Source organism: Poecile atricapillus, chromosome 12, assembly GCF_030490865.1.
Source record: "Poecile atricapillus isolate bPoeAtr1 chromosome 12, bPoeAtr1.hap1, whole genome shotgun sequence".
NCBI lineage: Eukaryota > Metazoa > Chordata > Aves > Passeriformes > Paridae > Poecile > Poecile atricapillus.
In genome coordinates this window covers 13,801,336-13,817,425 of record NC_081260.1, presented here as the reverse complement: position 1 = coordinate 13,817,425, position 16,090 = coordinate 13,801,336, and the positions used below count along the sequence as shown (strand labels likewise).

The 16,090-nt window shown below is 45.5% G+C and overlaps 1 protein-coding gene across 2 annotated transcripts in view; it reads left to right on the top strand.

Annotated features, from left to right (window-relative positions):
* Positions 1-14,931, top strand: part of LOC131583403 (rho GTPase-activating protein 20-like) — a 30,480-nt gene extending 15,549 nt beyond the window's left edge. Inside the window, exons 3-15 of one of the 2 annotated variants that reach the window (XM_058847437.1) lie at positions 1,278-1,448; positions 1,973-2,122; positions 2,646-2,687; positions 3,348-3,432; positions 4,303-4,380; positions 4,564-4,630; positions 5,907-6,095; positions 6,817-6,992; positions 7,513-7,674; positions 8,747-8,856; positions 9,772-9,961; positions 10,547-10,664; positions 11,218-14,931. In XM_058847437.1, the coding sequence (XP_058703420.1) occupies positions 1,278-1,448; positions 1,973-2,122; positions 2,646-2,687; positions 3,348-3,432; positions 4,303-4,380; positions 4,564-4,630; positions 5,907-6,095; positions 6,817-6,992; positions 7,513-7,674; positions 8,747-8,856; positions 9,772-9,961; positions 10,547-10,664; positions 11,218-12,938 (3,259 nt within the window). In that variant the 3' untranslated portion in view covers positions 12,939-14,931. Of the gene's footprint in view, positions 1-1,277; positions 1,449-1,972; positions 2,123-2,645; positions 2,688-3,347; positions 3,433-4,302; positions 4,381-4,563; positions 4,631-5,906; positions 6,096-6,816; positions 6,993-7,512; positions 7,675-8,746; positions 8,857-9,771; positions 9,962-10,546; positions 10,665-11,211 lie in introns of both variants that reach the window. The other variant, XM_058847436.1, reaches the window with a different exon arrangement.
* The last annotated feature ends 1,159 nt before the right edge of the window (positions 14,932-16,090 follow it).

Sequence of the window (16,090 nt, the reverse complement as noted above, 5' to 3'; positions counted from 1 at the left end):
ATGGACATGGAGAGCTTTTAATATAATATCTGAAGGTGATTAAGCTTCTCATTTACAGCCCCACAGCTCCATAAGTCAAGCATTCACTTGGTGGTGGCTGTGGAGGAGGGGAGAGGGAATTTCTGTTTGCCAGGGTACAGGTGTTCCTGTGACTGGAGGAGGATTTTAGTAAAGCAGCTACTGGCTGGTTTTAACCTCACTCCTGTGAAATCAACTGAAATTGGGCAGTGGAAACTGAGTTAAAACCAACAACGTCAAAAATACTACACTTTCAGCTCATGCTTGTTTTTTATGTGTACAGTGTTCTCAGACTAGAGAGTAAAGGGTCGAGCAGAATTGCTGAGGGGTGAAGGGAAGACAAGTATCCTTGCCTGAAAGCAAGATACATATTTTTGTCTATGTGTAGAGACAGGAGGATCTCTGTGAAGATTTTTCTGTGCTGGTCTAAGGCCATGTCTCAGAGGTTCACTAAGTCAGGCTCAGGCACATGAACACACTGTGTGAACAGGAACTCTTCCATGTTCACGCAGCACATCCCACGCGCTGAGACCCAGGAATGGCTGTGGGAGCTGCTGTGTGCCAGCTGACCTGAGCCTGGAACAGTGCTGAGGAGCTGCTCTGTGGGTGCTGAGGTGCAAGCAAGCAGATTGCACTTGGCAGAGCTCTTCCAGCTGGTGACAGAGTAGGGAGAGGGTCTGGTTCAATCCCCATGCTGCCTTGTTGCAGTCACCATGCAAAAACCCTCAGGGGCTTTTGGAAATGGTGAGCACCTATATGAATCTCAGTGAAAACAACAAGCTGGATGGCAGCCAAGCAAGCCAGAATCAGATGTCTGGAATTAGATGAGTACATGCAGTTCATTTTCTTTTTGCTTTTTGTCTCATGCTGACAAATTGTTCAGTCTGGATGGAAAACACGCACAGAAAGGGCAGTGAAGCCCAGCTGATCCACACAATGAGCCATGGGTTTTCCACGTTCAAGTCACAGCTCACACATATGTGCAGGTAGTAAGTCTTTTACCTGAGTGAGAAATTACTCAAAAACTACTATTTCAGCAGCTTAATCTCACAAGATTTGGTGTGGGCATTTAGGGAGTTTTCCATCAGTCTGAGGCTGGTAAAGTTAATCATGCAGGTGAATGTGGGTGATAATAGAGAGCAATAGGAGGGAGAAGCACGGGGCTATCAGGCTGCTCTGAAACAAATGCCTGTGTCCAATCACAAACCCTTCTAAGGAAAGCTTCTGACAAAGTCTTGTGATTTTTCTTATTCCTCCAGGGAAACTACTCTTTCCTCTTCCCATTCAGACAATGGGCTGCCAAGTGGGGTGTTCAGCAGCCCAGGCTCCACCTTCATCCTGGATGAGCGAGTGCAGCTAACTGTGGGCCTGCAGACCCAGGAAAGACACCTGATTTTGTTCAGTGATGTGCTGGTCATTGCCAAGTCCAAGTAAGAGGAATTCCCACTCGTTCCTTTTCCCCAGTAGGTGCTGTTGAAGCTAGGCTCAGCACCTCAGTGCTGGGATTTTTGGGGCAGTCCTGGCAGAGCCAGGTGTTGGACTCAATGGTCATGTGGGTACCTTCCAACTCATGAAATTCTATAATACTATGAGGCTCTGATCTAGTTGTGGAGAACCTAGCAGCCTCCAAAACAATGCTTCTTTGGAAATGTGGATCTGAAATGTGGCATTTCCCCCTTCCACCTTCACAAATTCTTCTTGGTATTAATGTTTCACTCCATTTGTCTGAAGAAAAAGGTTGTCTAATCAGTTTTGCCCGCTTCCTTATGAGGTTGCTTGAAGATACACCATGAGGGCAAGAGGCAGATGGACAAAACTGACTTTCAGTCTGACTCCTTCTGTCATATAAATTAAGAGCTCTATCTGCATCTGCATGACTTTAAAGGAGCATGATCAGACTCTGGAGGTCTAAATGTTTTTCTCTGGCCTAAGGAATTAATAATTTCCATTGTAGATCCTCCTCCAGCCTGAAGCTGAAAAAGCAAGTGCATCTGAGTGAAGTGTGGACTGGCACCTGTCTCAGCGAAGTGACAGAGAAAAAGATGAGTCCCGAGAATTCATTTGTCATCGGCTGGCCTATCACCAACTATGTTGTCACCTTCAGGTATCTTATCACACATCAGACCTCCCTCTGCATCCCAGTAGCTACTCAGGTCTCCCATGTGTCAAGTGAAACAATGACTGAGTCTAAAGGGCCCATTTCCTTTTCCATTTCCTTACTCTGAAACCCAGGCAACCTGTGCTGGCAGCAGGAGTTCTAGGAACTGCAGACATTGGGAAGGAAACACTAGGAGAAGAAAATAGCAATTAAAGGTCACTGCAAAAATAACAAGGGCCCACGAGATGAGTTAACTCCAACTTCACAGAAAGGGATTTGTCCCTTATCTGAACACTCACCAGTGTGACAGGAAACCTGGTCCAGTTTGTTGCTGGGATTTTTGTGTTATTATTATTTTTGTTATTTGTTAAAATAGAACAGAAGAAGGAAAGGACTGTGCTTTTGTTCCAGGGCTTTGCAGGAAGCAACTTTGACTTACAGCCATATATAAATGAAATTGGGTAGAGTTTCCAAAGGCTGTTACCCATTCAGCACTTGTTTGATGATCTGCCTCCCTTTTTGTCTTCAGCTCAGCTGATGTGAAGGAACGATGGCTGTCAGCATTACTGTGGTAAGTGACCCTCCTTTCATCCCCCTTCCAGGTGGTTCCTCTACAGACCTTAGAGAAATTTGCCTGTCAGACTGTGCTCTGATTTTCAGCATGTCTGAGTGCTGTTTGAAAAATCCACCTTTGAAATCTGAATATAAATGCCCCTAGGAGAGTACCAAATTGGTGGTAACAGTTGGGAAAAAAAGGGATCCATCAGAAGATGATATTGTTGAAGCATCCTTTTTCCTTTGGAGCTGGAGATCGACTTTACTAATCACTGTGGAACTGTCACAAGTGATTAGCAAAACATTCTTCAGATGTTTTTAGATTTTAACTACCATTTTTATTACATTGCATCTAGAGGCTACAGTTTTTTCTTTTTCTTTTATGTTTTATATGTTGCTTCCACTAACACCCAAACAAAAGTGTTTATAAAGAGACAAAAGGGAAAAAATCCTACCTGCAGTGAAGTACTGCATGTGGGGGATTGTTAGCCTTTGTGCTCCAGGTAGATAAAGAAGTCAGTAAGAGCATGTGGCTTCATTATGAACATTACATTAATGTATGTCATAATTAACTTGTATTTATTACAGTGCCAAGGAGGATGTCCCATCCAAATTTTAGGGAACTTTTCAAATTTGGTTGGGAAATTACATCCTTCCCCCTTTCTTTGACTTTCAGGCATATCAATGAGGTAAAACAAAATGAGTATCTGAAGAATCTGACCCTTCGCATCGTTGTGCTGGATGATGACAACTGTTCTTCTGTAAGTAAAGCTAAGAACCTGCTCATCAGATCAAGACTACACAGGGGTCTGTGGGGTAGGGGAAGGAATGCAGGGCTGTGCTGGTATTCCAGTTTCAAGTTCAAGTCCCAGCTTAAAAAATTTAGAAGGTGTGCATCTAGGTATCTACATACATCCCACTTGGAAGCCCACTTGGAGAGTCTTGGTTTGAGAAATGAGGTAGCCAGACCCTTACCAAACAGCACTTAATTCTCAGGATTATTTTTTGCCTCTGACATCTTTTCTCTTTTTCTTTTACTTCAGAATTAATTACAGTTTGTGGCCGAGTGCCACAGTCAATTCCTCTTTCCAATGCTATGAATTGAGGATATTGATCATGGAGTCACTAGTGTGTTGACCTGAACTAATTTACTGGAATGTGTCCCTGTCTAGCACACTTTTCTTGGCTTCTTGCCGAGTTTGGTGGGTCACATTTGCCTCCTGGACATTCTTCCCTCAAAGAGTGACCCCTGACACTCATGTTGATGAGCATTGCCATGTTCCATGTTCACTCTTTAGAGTGACAGTGGCACTATAATCAGCCAAACACTGATGGGATCAAACACAGCACCCAAGCACCACCCACCTCATGTGATTTCTGCTGGATGAAATCATTGGATGGTACAATAGACCCATGACAGAAGTAGTGGAGAAGAGCTTTCATGTTGTATAGCCATCATCCTTTCTGGTGTAGTTCAAATTTGTACAGCTCATCCAACCATGAACATTTAGTAAAGACAGTCATTACACAGAGATGTGACGTTTTCTCCAGATTTTGAAGCTATTAGAAACTGCAACCAAACTTCTCACCTTTGTCTGAGCTTCCTGTATTTTCTCTGTTTGCCTTTCTAGACTACTGCAGTCAACGTGTCCAATGTGGAAACTGCAGAGAGTGTGATGAAGAAGACCCTTCTACAGCTTGGGCTCCCTGTAAGTGACAGGTGACAGATCTTAGCTAAGGATGCTGGTAACATCTGGTTGACAGGACAGTGTGGGTGTGGTTAAGTGTAGATTTGCTGTCTGTTGCTTTCTGAGTGGAGGGCAACCTCATGGAGCTTCACTCTGGCCCCTCTCAACTAACGTTTTTTCTGTTCTCTATTCCTCACCCAACAGGACAAGACCAGTGAACACCACCTCTGGGTGGTCTCAGGAAAAGATGAGCCTGCTTACCCTCTCATTGGTAAGAGCCCACCCATATTGAGCATCATTTTGGTGCTTAATTCTGGCACCAGAGGAACAACTGATAAATTATATTAGTGTGTGTGGCAGAGAAACATCACAAACATTGCACTCTTCACTTAAAAAGTAACAGAAGGACACTGTTGCTGATGTAAGATGTGACATCAAGTTGCTGTGAGATGTCACTTGGCTTTTATTGTCTTAGCATTCACATTTAATCAAAGCATGATGATATCTTTCATAAACTGCACTTACCTCCCTTTTCCAAGCAAATCTGTGCATTTCTGGGTGGGAGCCCATCACACTTTTCAGCAGATGCTCCAAATAAATAGCAGATCTTTAGGCTGACCCAAAGACATACCTTCTTTGCAGCAGATGTGATGCAGGGGTAGGACATGTCTCAAAGCCTAATTCAATTCCTCTGGCTGCTGGTATGAGCTTGCAGGGCTGCAGGCTTGGAGGCTGATCTCTCCTGCTCAGCTTTGCAGGCATCTCCTCACGGGCAGAGCAGGAGGTCAGGGGCAGCCTCAGCCCACGTTCACTGTCTGATGGAGATGTCCACTGACCTCTGCCAGACAGAGCATCTCCTGACACTCCCCAGGCCCTTTGCCTTTGGGTTCTGTCAGAACCAAACCAATTGCTGCAGTCAGGTGGTCATTCAGCAAGAGTGTGTTAGATCTAGAGGAAAGCACTTTGGCAATTGAAAGAAGCAGATTTTTAGACGGCCTGTTGGTGACATACAAACCTCTAGTTAGGAAGCTAACATGTTTATCCTACTTTTTCAGGACTTAATTAGTTTTCATTGCATTTCAGTTCACAAATAATGAAATTGCCTTCCACACAAATCGTTGTATCATATTGAAAACCCATTTTGTTGCATATGGGTTGTTCTCTTCTGAACTGCTACCTTAATCCAATACTAAATTGACCTCATGAGCATATGTGGGCCACTTGCATCAATGCCTTTGCAGGCTGTTTATTCAAAAAATTTCCTTTTTAACTATTTGTGTTTAGGTTTTAGAAACTCCTCAGGCTTGAGGGAGGGTAGGTCTGTATATGGGGGCCTTGAGGACAATCACAATGGAGGAGGGTGCTACAGATGTGTAGGGGATGATTTTAGAAATAGAAGAAACATTTTAAAATAAAACACGGAATTTTGTCTATTAAGTTCTAAGCGTTCATCATGGAGATCACCAAAGCTGGAATCTTCCAATAACAATAAGTTTTTACCATAGCTCAGCATCTTTGCTTGCTCTCTACACAACTCTGTTCAACAGGGCACGAGCATCCCTTCAGCATTGCTTTGAGCTATCTCCGGGACTCTGCTGACCAGCAACAAAGAACCAACAATAACACTCTCCTGGCTGATGGGACAGAGGCTTCCTTCCTTGCTCAGCTCCCAAAGGAAAAACAGTGTCAGTTTGTCTTGAAACCCAGACTCCAAGCTCCGATGCAGCTGAGGAGAGGTAGGGGCTGCAGGAGTGTGGTACAGCCAGATAGAGATTTTATTGCTCTCCACTGCATTGCTGAACTCTCATGGCATCATACATGTATCCCAGACTTGCTCTCATACCTGAATGTAATGTAAAGAGGAAGAGATTGCAGAGAGGTGAAATTTCTCTGTGCAAATGTTCAGAGTTAGCTTTCAGTCCTTCATTAATCTTCAACTGCAAGTCATTGTAATAGAATCATAGAAAATGCTGAGTTGGAAGAGAACCATCAGCATCATCAAGTCCTGGCCCTATACCCAAGAACCCACCATCTGCCTGAGAGCATTGTCCATATGCTCCACAGCCTTGATGCTGTGACCACTGCCCTGGGATCCTGTTCCAGTGCTCAGCCACCCTCCGGGTGAAAAACCTTTTCCAGAGATTTAACCTAAACCTCCCCTGACTCAGCTTCATGGTATTTTCTCAAGGCCTATCACTGGTCACAAGAGCAAAGTGATTCTTGCTCTGCAGAGACAGCAAGGTTCTCTGAAGAATGATGATTGAGAGTTTTGCTGATGGTTGAGAGATGAACAAGTGGTTTCACTTCTGTATATTGTCTAGCCATCCCCATTAAGAGTGCAGTTAATAAACAGGTGAAGGTAGAAAGTGCTTGTTTTGCTGGGAACTCTGCCTCCACTGTAGATCACTCAGTGTCCAGCAGGAGGACAGACAGGTGAAGGTCTGTGTTTTCTTCCAGAGTCACTGCAGAAACACACCAAGAGGAAGAAGTCGTTGATTGACTGGGCCCTGCGCCGCAGCACCAGCACCCCCACGGGCAGCCCTCCTTCCCAGTCACCTACCACACCACGCAAACTCTTCGGCCTGTCCCTGTCCTCTGTCTGTCCTGATGGAATCCTTCCCAAGCCAATCATGGTAAGAAGCAGCCTGGACTGCTTGTCTTGACATGAACTTGATGTGTTTAGCCCAACGTTTAAAGCCACTTGCAGCATTTATGAGGATTGAATGGGGAAGAGGACCATCGTTTACTTGTGATCCAGACTCAGCTCAGTAACAAGGGTGGGAACAACTCTCTCCTGGGTAATCCCTATCCCTTCATTGACAGATGTCTGTCCTGTTTCAGTGGGTGTCTCCAGGTCATCACCAGATGACAAGGGGCAATGTCAGTGGATCCTGCTCTGCTATGTAGCCTAGAACTCTCTCACTACAAGAGTCCCCTGGGCTCACACTTGTCACAGGATAAGCGTGCCCACATAAACTGTATCTGCAGCTTGGCTGCCAGGTTCTTGTCCCTGGTTAGGTCAGGATAAATTTCTTGTATTGTTTTCTTCCCATTACTGACTTGATCTTCTGCTAATTACATTACAACACATGGTGTATAATAAACAAGAGAGTAAAGTTTTAGGTTCTAAAGTACAACTGTTTTATTTCTTAGGATATGCTGCTCCTCTTGTACCATGAAGGTCCCTCTACTAGGGGCATTTTCAGACGTTCTGCCAATGCCAAGACTTGCAAGGAATTGAAAGAGAAGCTGAACTCTGGAGATGATGTTCAGGTGGATGGAGAGTCAGTCTTTGTGGCTGCAGCTGTCATCACGGTATGTTTGGCCAAGTAACTCAGCTGCCTGAGCTAATGGTACCTTCCTTCCTTAAGGAAGCAATGAGTCTTTATAGGTGGGGAGGATTTCAGGGAAGCAGAAAGCATTTTCCAGCATGCAACATTTTCACCTGATGGTGTTATTGTGTGTTTGTGTACACAGAGGTGTCTGACAATTACAGTGACCCTAGTTTTCACATGCAGACATGTTCAGCTCCTCAGGATGGTGCTTCCTTTGACACCTCCCAGCACCAAACCACCCCCAGCAGGAAATACAGTGATGTCCACCTGCAAGGCAGCCATGATGTCTGTACAGGGCCAAATAACACGGCAGATGCTGCACTGACATATGCATAAAACCCTTTGGTGGCAGCAGCATAGACGTTCTTTGTCATTTCTGAATGCAAGGAAGAGGCTGCAGAAGGTTTGGGAGGACTTGTGCCATTTGAGGGCAGCTGCTTTGCAACCCTCAAAACAGGAGCTCACCTGTGATCTCTCCAGCCTTCACCCTCTGATCAGTCAGCAAGCATGAGGGAAAGCAGCTGCTAAATCCAAGCAGAGGGGTTGTGGTGGCTGGGGGATGAAACTTGTGATAAGACCCATGTTTAAATAAAGAAAAGCCTGTATTTTGTACTGGCAATTAAATCTGGTCAGAGTAATTTAGGTACCAAAGTATCCAAAAAAAATCCCCCTTTTTCTTGTTCGCCTGATATTCAGGCACTTCCCAATACAAGACATACATTGAGTTGTTCAATAGTCCCCTGAGAAAAAACAGCAGTCCTCCTAGCTGAGAAATGTTTCAGAGAGATCTGTGCAGAGCCTCAGGGCTGAGTCCTCTGCTGGACTGGAAGTCAGTCCTGCTCTGGAGGAGGGGCAGAACAGGAGGGCTGCCTGTTCATCCTGCAGTGCTGTCATAGAAGAGCCTGAGGTGGGCATGGGAGGGGAGATGTTTGTGTAGTGTCTTGCTTTATCTTGTGCTTAATATGAATAAACAGTGACTTATATGCATTGTGAAACTGAAACCAGGAATTCAAAACTGACCAGACTGCTCTACATATATATATTTAATTCAGGATTTTCTCCGAAATATACCTGACAGTGTTCTATCCTCAGACATGCACGGACTGTGGATGGAAGCTGTGGACACAGAAAATCGGGCACATAAGATTGAAGCTATCAAGAGGTTTGTAAAAGCCTTTGTAAAAGTTTCTTTTGGTGGGAAAAGTGGGATCATATGGCCCAAAGAATCACCTTCATTTTCTGGGAGACTACTGGCAATGCTCCAGGCATTGGAGGAGCTATTGCTGATTGCCAGTGTCACTGATGAGAAAAATTTCTTTTCAATGGTCTTTTTTGAACATCCTTAACATTTCTGACCCCCAAAAACTAATTTAAAAATTCTCTTCTGATGATTAGTTCAAATTGCCAGAACAAGTAAACTGAAAAAGCATAATAATTCAGCCACCAGGAGTGCTTCTACTGTAGAAGAATTAGATCTTTAATGACAGTAATTTTATTATGTGCTCAAAATGAGGCTGATCATCATAATGGCAGTTAGAAGAAACAGCCCTGTCAAGGTGGAGACATGGACCTTGAAAACAGGTTTACTGCCTTGAAACTGCTGCCCTGAGCATGAGCAGTTTATCAGTCTCCTGTTGCACATCCCATTTATTCAACCATGGTTCAGCTCAGTTTTTTAACCTTATCATTTAGCCTGGGCCTTCTTCCTCCATGTTCTCCATAGCACATGACATGGCAGTGGCATGGTCTGGCACGCTGCTGGCCTGGAGCTGTCTCCTCTGGGTGGTTCCTGTTTGGTGAAGGCATTGGGGGTTGCCTCCCACATGCTCTGAACCCAAGTCCCTTGTCCCTCCAGCTCTGTGACCAGAGCAGGTGGGCAATTTGGATGCAGAGTTGTGGCTCTCACATGAGTTGGTGGAGGGGAGTGACACAGATTCACCTTATTATCAAATGTGGATGTCTCAGGTTGGGTACAAAGGGGCAGGAGAGGGGAAAAGCTTTGGGATGTAGCTTCTGGAATTCAAAGAGCAGATGTTTGTGAACAGCATTGTTGGTTTTTTTCCCACTCCCTGAATAGTCTCGTCAACCAGCTTCCAGAGGCCAACCTCATCTTACTCAGACACCTCTTTGGAGTCCTCCATCATATTGAGCAGAATTCTGGAGTGAATCAGATGAATGCCTTTAACCTGGCTCTTTGCATAGCACCCAATATGCTGTGGCTACCAAGTCCCACTGGGCCTGAAGAGGAGAGCCGGTCTACAAAGAAGGTAATCTTCCATGGGCTTAGCCTCACCTCTGTGTTCCCCTTTCACTGTTTTTTATGGGCTCTGCCATTTGTAGTCCAAAGGAAGGCATAGGGCCAGTGACAGTGCTGGCTGAGTGTCATCCAGGCCCCATCCTTTCCTCTGTGCAGCTGTGCCCATGCTGGGAGCAGTTTAGCTGCTCAAGACTGTTCAGGGTGAAAAGGAAAACAGTGATTGCTGTACCAGATGAACTTCCTATATGGTCAAGAAAGCACAAGAAAATTGGAGCAGCTTAAGCTGGGCAGTGCCACCTCAGCTGGGACAAAGTAAGCAATGAGCACAACAGTGCACGAGAAAAGAGGAATGCTTGCTTGTAGCTTATGAGGTATAAGAAATAGTGAGGAAAACTGTAGAATGTGCTGTACCTGACTCACAGTATCAGTTCACGTAGTTCATATTCTTGCCTCAGGTGTTCATACAGATGCACTGCCACATTATTAACAGCTTCTTGAGGAAATTGCATCTTTGTAAAAAAAGGGAATGATCTGGGTATGATTTTACTTGCTCTGTTTTCATGAAACTGAATCTGTGAATTCCTGTCTTTGCCAGGTGGCCTTGTTAGTGCAGTTTCTGATTGAAAACTCAGGAGAGATTTTTGGGGGTGATATTGCTTCCTTGTTCCAAAGACCTGACAAAAAGAAGTCCAAAAACTCAGCAGAATCTCTGGGTAAGTTTGTGGTAGCAAATCTTCCAGAAATATTTTAAATCTTTTAATAGGTAAAGTCCTCAGACAAAATAGTTTGCTTTACCTTCATGTTTCTTCTAAAGAACAGCATTGAAAACCAGTTGGGTTTGGTTTTCCCTTTCCCTGTCAAGCATAGGCAGGAAGACATAGCAAAGCAGAGAACTGAGCTGCAGAAACTTCAATGTGTCCCTAGGGATGGTTGTCTTTCTCTGTGGCTGCTGTTAAACCTAGTCTAGCCATTGCAAGAATTTAGTGTAGCCTTAGGACTGCCATGTCCCAGCAGTATTTTAATTTTCCAGGTTAGTTCTGCAAAGCTAAACCACATTGTTTGTATGGAAAGAGATGGAGTTGTCTCTATTAACTATCCTATGAATACAGGCCAGTGGTGAAAACTGGACATTAAGCCAGAATTTTTTTTATTTTCTTTGAGAATAATGGATCATCTTTGTTTTTCTTGATATAATTTCCCTGTTTTGGTTGTGAGGTACTATGTATATGGAAACAAATTAATTCGTGTCCTCTGCCCCAGATATAGGCTTGGCTCAGCATGATGATTCCTCTGATGAGCTAGAGTTTTCCACTTGTGATCCAGAAGGGCCAAAGCACCACCTGGAATCTGAAACAGATGCCATTTTTGATGCACCCAGCAGCTTGTTACTTGATGAGGATCAGGAAGACTGGGACTTGTTCAGTGAGATCACAGCCTGCTACCAAAGCAAAGCCCAGACCAATGCCAGTGCAGACAGCTATGAGCTCCTGGAGGAGGATGGCTCCTTCTGTTCCATTGGCTCCATACGCTCGCTCAGCCCTGCCAGGGACCGGTGCTCCTCAGAACCCAGCGTCTGCCTCAGCTCCCAGCTGCCCGCACAGAGCCATGAGCCGGTGGCCCGCCAGTCCAGCTGCGATGCCACCATCATGAGCAGCCACACAGACTACATCCACAGGCTCAGGCAGCTGCAGATGGAGAGCCAGAAGCTGATTGATGAAGGCCTAAGCTCTGGGGTTAATAAGGCCAGGCAGAACTTGTGGCAATCACCTCAGACCACCTCCAGGGTGAAGCAGCTCAGCCTTCAGAAGTCCAGCCTGTCCAACAGGTCCAGCTTCTCCAGCCTGTCCTCTACCACCACCTCCCCATCTGCCTCCTCACTCAGCTCCTTAGACAGTGCTTTCTCCTACTGCTCAGAGTCATCAGCCATTAGCCCCACAGATGTCTCATCCCTGCCATTCATGTTTGGCACTTCTGCCAGGCTTCATGCTGTGTCTCCCATGGCTGTCAAGAGGTCCCAAAAAGAGTGGCACAAATCTTTCACATCTCCTGTGCCTTTACATCTGGATGGTTTTCATGAGGATGAACCCAAGACTGGAGAGAGCAGTCATTGCTCAGGAGAGCAGAAAAGTTTCCCATGTGTCAGCAGAGCTGCCATGGGAAGCCCATTTACTGACATTGACTGGGAAGAAGAGGAGAGACAGCTGAGTTGTTCAGCTCCTGGCCCAGGGCTCAGGAGCCAGGATTGTACCAAAGAGTTTGAGCAAAGCCCTGAGTACCCAGCTGCCAGCCCATCCAGTGAGACATCCCCACAGGTCAGCCAGCAGCAGCACAGGGAGAAGGCAGTGAAGAACATAGAAATCAAAGGCATTGATGACTGCCCTCTGAACCAGGAAAGCCTGAAGCGCACCAAGATAACTTTTTACATGGCCCCAAATAAAGAAAGCTCTTGGGGGTCTCAAGGAGGAGAAAAGGAGAAATCTGTTACAAACACCACCAGCAGAGACTCACCCAGCAGCAGTAGTGAACAGAGCCTGTCCAAGAGCTTGCAGACTGTGAGAGTCCACATCCCCCAGACAGTTTTCTATGGGCAAAACACCCCTCTTGTCCTGCAGTCCATCTCCAGGCGCTACCACCGTGAACCTGTGGTCCCATCCCTGCAGGCCGAGCACAAAGAGAGCCCCCAAAGTGCCTCTGCTCCTGAGGAGCTGGAGAGAAAACCAGTGGAAATGGCGCAGGCGCCAACCCTGAGCAAGGGCTTTGACACGTTCAGCCACACCATCCGCATCATCCTCCCCGACTCCATCCGAAACACCATCAGGGACTATTTCAACCACGATGAAACCGAGCCCTGTCCCGCAGCAGAGGTGGAAGCAGTGGAGAAGGAACTCCTCCGGAGCAGGGTGGAGTGGCTCAGGAGCCAGCCTCTGACAGAGGTGGCCGCAGAGGAGCGTGACACAGCAGTGTTTGCAGAAGAGACATTTGTCTAAGGCAATGGATGTGGAGGAACTAAATACTATTTTGTGTATGTGCAACAGAAAATATTCTGTAATATATGATCAGGGTGTGAAGAATTTAGCAGGCTGCATGGGACAACAAGTGTAAAGTGACACTAATGTGTATGTACTGATGGGGTTCAATACTCATTTTGGTGGGAGGTGGGGGGGGCTGTTCTTGCATTTTCTTTATGCCCTTTTCAGATGGAAGAGACTTCACTGGGTGGGTGTGGAGTGAATACCACCAGACTCTCCCTGTCCTTGTATTAGCTGACCTGTACAGGGCCTGACTCCATTTTTCTTTATAGAGGGAAAAGAGAAACTTTGTTTTATTTTCTCCAGTCAGCTGCTGATGTGTGTGGATGACTGGACAACAGGGACAGCTAATGCTCCATAAGAATTAGTTAAAAATCTTTACACTTGCACAAAACCCACCATTATTCACTGTTCATCACAACCATTCATCCTTCACCTTCATTCCAGAAATCACTGCTGCTTCACTTGGCTCATTTGTTGTCTACTCTGGTCTAGCTCAAAGCCCACATCCATTATTGGTTGAGGCTGGGTTCCAAAATCAGCAGCTGGAGCCCAGAGTCCAAAGTCCAGCATTCACTGACAGATAGCATGTGTATCATTTTAAGCCCAAGATTGCTTTTTTCTGGAATTAACTATGCAGCGATTCTTTCTTCTCATACCTTCCCCAAAGTTAGCATTTGACAGGGACACAGTTGCTATAAAGGATTTTAGTACTGTCAGCTTGACAGGGATGTGAATGTTCTTCTGTGTCTTCTGGGAGTAGCTCAGTAGCTAGGAGTTTCAGTCCTAGTGAAAGTTGACAATTTTCTGTCAATGCTGATGCCTCTTTCTAGAGGCAGTGTAGATGAGACAACTGACCAAATTCCTAGTCATGCTGAGAGGGATTTGAGCAGGGCTTGGTTTTAGCATGAGGTCAAGGAGTTGTGGAAGTTGTCAGGAATGTTGTTGAGTAGATGCTAAAGCAAAGTCTCATGTGGCCAGAAAGCTGTCAGTCCATGCACTGAAACTGTCCTGGCTTCATCACTGATGCTGGCTCAGAGAAACACTGACTTCCCACTCAGCAGAGTGTGTGGCCCTGTGTGCTCCAGCAGAATTAAGTGTGGGGAATTCCAGGCAGGGGTGTGCTAAGCAGGCTGCTGGTAAGGACAACCAAAGAGATGCAGCCAGTGGACTCCTGAAGCATCCCCCAAAGCCATGCTCAAAAGTGCCACAGATGTAAAGGGACTTGTTAGAGGGTTGTGACACTGCCAGCTGAGATCTAAAAAGATGCTGAGAGCACCACATTAGTTTGACAGGTTGTTTTAAGAAAACAGTGGGAAAAGTCTCAAAGGTTAAAAGGTTTGGGATGGTTCATTTGAAAGTTACATGAGAGTTTTCTATGGTGGTATCTGTCAGAGAGACAATCCTTTTGGTCAATGAACAGAGAATGGGTGAAGGAAAAGAGAAATACATGAATTCTGATGACTGAAAGGTTGTGCTTGTGGAATAACTATCCCTGCAAGCTGCTGTGTGTCTGCAAATAGCCAGAGCTGGAGCTGCATGACAGCTGTCATGGTTCAGTCCTTGCACAGAGGGGAAAGCCACCTCTGTAAAATTATCAAGTGTCAGATCCCTCTGCTCATCTGCCAGGTGCCTATGAGGGTCAGTGACAGGAACCCAGCCCAGCACTCCAAATTCACATCATCAAATACTAGGGCAAGGGAACCAGGGGGAAGCCCAGAGCCCACTTTCCAAGGTGTATAGAGTTTGTTTTGTTAGATGAAGGGTATTTAACTATCAGATGTGGCACTCTGTCCCAGATCACCTTTGTGGCCCTTGTATAATGAAAGGTGTATATAATCATAATATGACTCCACCACCATAATTTTCCTCACACATGAACAAGGCATCCACAGTCTTTTTTTCCAGAGCTACAGTTGTAACTGTTTTAATAAAAGACACACGAGTTGTCGTTGTGGTGTTGTCACCTTTTGTTCCCTTGCTCTTGCTGCCCTCTCCCCTGTGTCAGGGTGGTGGCATTTGCACTGAACTGCTGTGAAACACACTCACCTCCAGCCCAGATCTGCCAGGCTGGCCACGCTGGCAAGAAGCCTTCTGCCAGCACAGCAGTCCAGGTATTACTCTTGTCTTGTCAAGAAGGTGAAACAGCACTAAATATTATAAGAAAAGCCTGCCTATTCTTGTAAAAGATATTATTTTGTATTCTAAACATACTACAGATTGTAAACTCAGTGGCTGGACTCAGGTTAAAGGGAACCTAACCAAGTGCAGAGTAAGAGCTTACAATTTGCATCACCTGAAAGGATTACAAGAAACTTAGATTCGTTTAGATAAACATTGGGAGAGGCAGGGAAAAACACAGTTTCCCTTGCCTCATCTTAGGCTGCCTAATGTGGACACAGTTCCCTGGATAGCTGCTCTAACCCAGGTCTGTATTATAGCATTTTTCTTTATTTTAAACAAAGCAAAATCCTGCAAAACATAGCACAAAACAGAGTTCTGGGCTTGGAAATTTGCAGCCCTCCTTTTCCATGAGCCAGACAATAATGCAACTCAGAGACCAATCTTGAAAATGTTCCATAGACTCCAGCTTGCTCATAACAAGTAATAACAAATACACAGACACTTGGTTGGCTTTCTGCCCCAGGAAGGCCACATTTTCCCTTAATGTATAGCCCTGAGATGCAAACAAGCTTCCATTTCTTTCTCTGCCCTTTTTCAGATCATTTAGACCACGCTGGCCTGTCACATACTGAAAGCCCTACTCACTGCCCCACTGGATGCAGGCTCTTGGGAAGTCGTGTTCCATGGTCACCATCCAGGATGCGAGGAGCCTTCAGGGCCCGTTCCCAATTTAGACCAAGGCCAAACAAGTCCAGCTCATCTGCCTTGAAGAGAAATGACTCATGCAGTTCAGCCTCATCTTATTTCTGCTCAGGATATATGATTTCTTTCCTTAGCCTGCAGGCTGACAGAAACATAACGGAAGTGCCTGAGGCAGCTGTAGTTTACTTGAAACTTTCCAGTTCTATTTCTGATGTTTCAACTGTCAGGAAAGCCAGTCTTCCAAGACATAGTCTCCCTCATCCTTTGCAGGTAGCTCCTTTGTG